The following is a 7,421-nucleotide window of genomic DNA, read 5'->3' as shown; positions in this document are numbered from 1 at the left end:
AATATTTGTCCTCAATTATATGAAGGTTTGGCATGTGGAAGGGGAACTGGAATTATTATGTAGGGACCTACCAAAGGGAAGAACTAAGAGCAGTGGGTGAAATTGAAAAGATTTCAGGAATATACGCATTACTTTCTTTCATTTTATTTTTCAAGTCAAACTGGATTACCTTTAATTACCCAAATTTATGCATTTATTTTCGACTTCTGTACTCTTGCTTCGGGTTTCCTTGTGTCCTGGTGTATATTCCTTCTTTGCAACTTCAGTTATATCTGATTTTTATCATCTTCAAACTCGTTTAACTACCATTTCCTGCAAAAAACCTTTTTCCCTAGGTGAAAAAAAAAAAATCTCGCTACCACTGAATACCCAGAGTTTTTTATACCTCTATTATGCACTTATCAATTATCTGCCTTGCATTACTCATAAATTTGCATTTATTACTTGTAATTTGTTTTATCTATTAGTTTGTAAACTCCATTATACTTTTACATATTTACTAAATGATCGAATAGTTCACTTAGCAGATGAGAAAAACTGAGGTCCAGAGGTAGCCACTGACTCAACGTCGAACTAAAGTGTATGGCATGATTTGAACCTAGCTTCTTCACTCCAAATCCACGCTAATCGGAAGCAAAACAAAGCATATCATCTAATAGAAGAGGAAAGGAGAGAAAACGTGTATGCGTGAGGAGAAATTAAGAAATTTATAAAAATTAAGGATAAATTTATAATTTTTTTTAAAAAGACGCTAATTTGTTGAGGGAAAAGCAAAGCAAAATTATGCCTGGGATGTTACAAGATCTTAAGAAACAGAGTCTGAAGAGGGCTTTAAGAGATGCACTGTTCCACAGTCCATTTTCTCCATGCCCCTACCCCCACTTAGGAGCCGAAGAAAGCTCTCCTTGCGCAGCAGCCTCGCCCTGTCCCCGCCTCTGCGGCAAGTTGATCCCAGGAAAGGGGCGCCTCTCCAGGAGGTGGGCGAGGCCGGCGCCATCCCACAGACCGGCTTTTTTTTTCTCCTTTAGTTTACTGAACAGACAATCCAGTTACATAACGGACCCATCTGGGGTGACAGCCTACCAGGACCCAGCTTCTTTTTGTAACTCATAATCGGCTGAAGAGATTACAATTTCTCCTGTTTATCCAGCTGCCCACCCTGAGCCGGGTCTTTTTCTCCCGGGGAAATGACGTAGGTACTGCGAAAGGCGGGGGCGGGACCTGGGCCGGAAGTGCCTGGAAGATGGTAAATAAGCAGTGAGAGGAAAAAGAATCTGGCACCATCTTTACAACGCCCGGAGCTCCTTCTATCTCCTGACGATGGGGGGTGTCCTGGGATTGTGCTCCATGGCGAGCTGGGTATGTCCTTTCCGGTGTTTTCTGAGGGCTGCGGGAGCTGGCTGCGGGAGGGAAAGGACTCTCGAGAAGGCTCCAGACGCGGAGGGTTAGCCTCCGCCCTTGGGCGTCCCACTGGAGCTTCTCGGCTCGGCTGGGTCTGGAGCCTCTCGGCTCGGCTGGGTCTGGAGCCTCTCCCATTTTCCATTGCCCCGGGGGCGGAGATGGCTTCCAGTCCTGGGTCTGGCGATGTGATTGGGAAAGGTGGAAGACGTTCCCGCAATTGTCTGGTTTCGGGGGGGGGGGGAGGTGAAGGAAAGTGAAAGACCGGTGCCATCCGTCTCCCCCCACCCCCAGCTCCGGTACCCACCCGGCCTCTTATGTTCTGACGGTCTCGCCACCGCCCTGCGTTCCTTTGCCGGGCCCCAGTACCCGCCCTGGGCTGCGAGGTTTGTTGCTTTCCTTACTGCGGAGCGTCCTTGGGCCCGCCCCTGCATCTTCCTGCGTCCCGAGGGCGTCTTGTTGATTCTAATGAGGGAGAGAGATTGCGTTGATGTGGGACATTTGAAAATGAGGTGGGGTACAGAGATGGCTTTGCTGAGCCGCTCCTTTTTGAATTTGGAAGCACCCTGGTGGTTGATATACCTGGGTTCTAGTCCTTGGTGATAACTGCTGGATGACCTTGGATAAGTCATCTCTTCTCCCAGAGTTTGGATTTTTTTTTAATCACTAAAACGGAGACAAGTAACGTCTATTCTATCGTTATTAAAGTTACGAAAAAAAATTGTAAATTGCATAAACCTTGAATTGTCAATGCTCTTGTTTTGCTTGGTGCTTAAAGCTAACCGCAGCCATCATCGCCCAAGTGGTGAGAAAGAGGTAATACACCTTTTAAAATATTAAGCTTTAATCTGGGGAATAAAATGTGCCAGTAAGAATCTGGCCTTGCGAGTGTGAGTTTGTAAGTATTAAAATTAAGTAATATTTTAAGTATCTTGTTGGATAAGTTCCTCTTTCCTTTGGAACACCTATTGATGATTTGCAGAATTGGTAAGAAAAAATTTATGGAGGAAGCTTGGTAAAATGGAAAGAAATACTGCATTTGGAATTCAAAGCAACCTCCTACTAACCTGTGATTTTCAGTTTCCTTATCTTAAAATAAGAGGGGTTGATAGACTTATGGAGTCCTATTCGGTTCTAATTTGCCATCCTATGATCATTAAAAAAAAAGTATTATAGGAAGGCATATTAGGGAAAGTGTCTTTTCTCTACATACACCATATCTGGCTTCTCTCTCCTACAACTGCCCTGGAACCTCAGAATTATTCCAAAATAGACCTCCACTTTTTCCACATTTATACAAGTGTTGGTACTGTCTTTAAAGACATAGCTAAAATAGTCAAATTTAATTGAATTTATTCATTGATAATTAATTTTATTTTTAAAAAATCCAAAGGGTAATAAATAAGCCCTCCCAGCCATAATCTTGTTAGGAATAGGAGAAGCTTTTTCCTAACTACAAAGTTTCTTCCCGGGGCAAATAATTTACTTGGAGTAAAACCTAGTAGTTCTCCTAATTTTCTATTACTTATTTTCCCTATTATGTTACTGTCCATTTACTCTCTTCTATTGTCATTGTGTTTCTTCTTTTCTCTCTATTTTCTTTTTCTTTTTTGTCTCCTCCCCCCTTTTTCCATTCTTTCCTGGCAAAACTTAAATTTAAGCATATTTAAAAATTTGTATTTAATGACTAAATGACCCATTCTTTTAACATTATATGAATTTAATCTTTAATGTGTGTTTCCTCCTGAAAGTCTTCCTTTCCCTCCCAAAAAGAGCCCAACTCTTGGTAGGCATTCTGGTATAATAGGAAGAACACTGTACTGTCTTTGATCCAAAAGGCTTTGTTTTATGCTTTAAGGATTTAAATTTGGAAATCCAGGTGATTTTTACTTCTAAGTCATATATTTGTATATTTCTTTTTATCAGAAGCCTTACCTATTCATATTTTAATTAACAGAAGAAATGAAAGAATAATAGGATTACTAAGATTAATAAAAACTAACACCACAAAATCTCTTTGGCATATCACACACACAAAAAAAATTATACTTTGTCTAATATCTTTAGTGTAATTGAATTACGTACTATTTAAAAATGAAATCTTTTGGAAGATATTTGTGATTTTTGTCACAAAATCAAGTTTTGATAAATTTTCTAATTTTAGGCACATATTTTTGTGGTTAATGTGTGAGGTTTTCTATATATTAAAGTGTTACTTGTTTCTAATATTTTTCTCTTTACCAGATACCATGTTTATGTGGCAGTGCTCCATGTCTGCTGTGCCGATGCTGTCCCAGTGGGAATAACTCTACAGTAACTAGGCTGATTTATGCATTCTTTTTGCTTATTGGTGTGGGAATATCCTGTGTGATGTTGATACCAGGAATGGAAGAACAATTAAATAAGGTTAGGTTTCATTTTGTTTGTTTACTGCTTGGTTTTGTAGTAGTCATAAAGTTGAAACATGATTAGCAGTGCAGTGATTTATGATTTAATTGATTTCATGTCATCAATTGTGTTTTTCCCCCCAAGTAAAATAGCACTCTGTGCTTGAGGATTTATTTATTTATTCATTCATTCATTCATTCATTCATTCATTTATTTATTTATTTATTTGCTGAGGCCAAGTGACTTGGCCAGGGTCACACAGTTAGGAAATGTTAAGTGGCTGAGGCCATTCATATTTGAATTTGGGTCCTCCTGACTTCAGGGTTGATGCTCTACACACACACACACACACACACACACACACACGCTTTTTCACGAGTAATTAAACAATATAGTTGGGGGCAGGAGGGAAATTTATTCTCTATCCACTGACAATCTTGGGATCACAATAATCTAGTGAAGCAGTATCCATGATCTTGCATAAATAACCTTTCTGATCTAAAGCTAAAGATAAGGATAAGGTAGGTAACATCTAAGCTTCTTTTTAACTTTCTCCTATTTTTAAAATAATTTGTAGGTTTGTTTTTTTTTTTTGTTTTTGTTTTTTGTTTTTTGTTTTTTTTGGAGAGGTTAGCAAAAGAAAAATTTAGTCTGTAGTTGAGTTACTAAAACTTTAAATTCTTGGTTGAGCTAACTATTTGTTATGGGCCAGAACTCAAATCTTGAAACAAAGGATTCTAAGACAGTAGAATTGATAGAGACAATAATTATCTAATTTAGCATGGTTCAGTATGATTGATTTAATCCACAAGGAGATCTTATGGGCCAGGACTTGAAACAAGTACTAAGTGGAATTGAGGAGAGAATGGCTAAATCTCGTTAGCATTGATTTAATCCTACAACAAATAATGGTTTCCTAGTGATATAATGATTGGTTTATACTCAGTGTGGAACATATAAGCTAGGAGCCTTAACCAGGAGAGATATTCAGAAGGAGCTAGATGCAGAAGCTGGCAGAGGCAAAGGACTGGCAGCAGGAGCTCTCGGAATCAAGTAGTGATTACTGAACTGAAACAAAAACTATTCCCCAGAAACCCCAAGAAAACCTCAACAGAGAACATTACATTTTAGAGAGAACTATACAATTATTGTTTCCCATTCTTTTGTTTTAGAGAGCTAGGAATGATCCCTTTTTGGTAATATTTCTCAGTAATAACCAGATACATTTATTTTATATTGGCTCATTCTAATTTCATTTTAAAAGTTGTTATACTTGAACAAATTGAAATGTGATATCCCAAACTATAGATTACACATTCAAAGGTGTTGATAATGCTATTAATAGCTTGAATTGCTCCAAAAGACCCATACATTACAATACTTGTTCAGTAGGGGTTTGGGGAAGTATTTTGGACTTTTAATTGTAGAGACTGAGAATTTGACCCTTAGATATTAGAGTTGATTGTCCATGAGTGACTTTGATTTCCACCCTTCCCAGCCTCCATTTCTTACCAGAATGTTTTATTTTCAAAATTAAAATGCATTATTAAAGTTGGGGGAATTGTTGGTGATTGGGTTTTTGTAAAATTAAAGTTAGGAATAATTCTGATGAAAATTTGATCTTAATTCTGAGAAATTATATTAGAGGTTTTTTTTTAATTGATAATTGAGATTTGTAAGCACAAGATTCTTGTAATTCTTTGAGCAATAGTTAAACATTGACAAATCATCTAAATCTCTTGCGAAATGTCTTCTAGTAAATGGGTTATTCTCATACAGATTGAGTTATAGATATTAGTTACAGGTATGGAGGGCATCAGGAAGATAGTAATGTCCCAATAAAAATGAAAATATTGAAAAAATCAGGACAGATCTATGTGATTAAAAAGTATCATACTCCGGTTGGGTATTCAGAATTGTCTTTATGGTTTGCAGTAACTTGATGTAAATTGACATCAATATTTTTTTTTTTAAATTCTTTATTTTAGGGAGTTCATTTATGTAAATTTGATGTTTTTTCTTATTGGTCATGGCATTTTTTTTTTTTTTTTCTGTCCTAGATTCCTGGATTTTGTGATAGTGGGACAGGACTTGTGCCTTGTAATGTGTTAGTTGGATACAAAGCTGTATACCGTTTGTGCTTTGGCATGGCCATGTTTTTCCTTTTGTTCTCCTTATTGATGATCAAAGTGAAGAGTAGCAGTGATCCTAGAGCTGCAGTGCACAATGGGTAAGTTTTAAACTTTTTTAAAGAAGCTGAAAAAATAGATAGCAATTCTTAGCCTCCCTAATAAAAGTGTTAAGAATGCCTGGATAAATATTGAAATGATTATATTCTTTTAATGTACATTCTATGGCTAGAAAAGCTAGCACATTAAAGTGGCAGTTTCAGTTGTTTACATTTTGATGAATATTTTTGAGGAAAATTTCTGGTGGTTGTAAAATTTGAAATTCTTAAGTTATAGTTATTTCCTATCTAGTAGGAGGAAAATCTTTTTCATTAGTGCTTATGACTTCCCTATTCACACAAAACTCTCAGGATATAAACTGCAATAGGAAATTCCATTTTGTAATCTGAAAAATTAAGGAAAAAATGCGTTGGATAAATTGGAATTGTGGTAGATGTAAAAGAGAAGTTGGGAGAATTGAATGAAACAGCAAGATGCAATGGAAAGTGCACTTATTTGCAATTGAAGAATTTGGGTTTGAATTTTGTCCCTTTATATGATAAGCCATGTTTTTCTCATCTGTCAGATTTTCAAATTGGCAATAATGGTCTTGGTTAACAGATAACCTTCAAAATAGAGAGACAGGAGTTTACGGGGAGAGATTATAATATACATAGCTATGTCATGTATTTGATATTTTTACTTACTTGACTTTTCTTATATGGTTCATTTTGGAGAAGTGGGGGAAATGTCTAGAAATAACATAAAAACAAAAGGCAACAATTTAACTTTAATTTAAAATAATAAAATGAAGGGGATTGTATTAGTTAATCTAAAGTTAATATTTCCAAAACTAATATTCTGTGGTCCTAGTCTCAACTTTGCCATAAACTATGTAACCTTAAATGACTGATCCTTTCTAAGGTGATGCTTCAGTTTCTTTCTTCAGTTTTCTTGGTCCAGATGAGAGATCTAAATTTTTTAAAAGATCTCCTCTAGTTCTAACATACCTGCTTTTTAAAAATGATTCATTACTGCCTTATGTGATTTTCGTACAAGTGGCCTAACTCAAGGAATGCACACAACTTAAAGCTTAAGCATTAAGATTTTGGGACACCCTGTATGTTTTATATGTATATAGATCAGAAGTGGGGAACCTTTTTTCTGCCAAGGGCCATTTGTATACTTAATGGCATCATTAGCAGGCCATACAAAATTATCAACTTATAGAACTCAAGGTTGTCAAACTACTTTTTGGCTCATCTCCTGAGGTTGCTATAACAATTGATTTGGGCATTTTCCATCCTTGATACAGATAATTAAGAATATATAGAATGATCCAAACACAAGACTAATAATCATAAGTTCTGATTCTTTCTGAAACTTAATATAGATGTCCCATTTAGTACTTTTCATAATCTAAAGTCCAGAACCTTAGTTCAAAACATAGTGGTTACTTTCTGGATA

General features: G+C 36.5%; 1 protein-coding gene across 1 annotated transcript in view; it reads left to right on the top strand.

Annotated features, from left to right (window-relative positions):
- Nucleotides 1-755: 755 nt before the first annotated feature.
- SERINC1 (serine incorporator 1) overlaps nt 756-7,421 on the top strand; it is a 28,593-nt gene continuing 21,927 nt past the window's right edge. The window contains exons 1-3 of the mRNA XM_051997648.1: nt 756-1,359; nt 3,643-3,804; nt 5,847-6,016. Coding sequence (XP_051853608.1) covers nt 1,321-1,359; nt 3,643-3,804; nt 5,847-6,016 — 371 coding nt within the window. The 5' untranslated portion in view covers nt 756-1,320. The remainder of the gene's footprint in view (nt 1,360-3,642; nt 3,805-5,846; nt 6,017-7,421) is intronic.

Source organism: Antechinus flavipes, chromosome 4 (genome assembly GCF_016432865.1).
Source record: "Antechinus flavipes isolate AdamAnt ecotype Samford, QLD, Australia chromosome 4, AdamAnt_v2, whole genome shotgun sequence".
Taxonomy (NCBI): Eukaryota; Metazoa; Chordata; class Mammalia; order Dasyuromorphia; family Dasyuridae; genus Antechinus; species Antechinus flavipes.
This window is presented reverse-complemented; position numbering and strand designations above follow the sequence as displayed.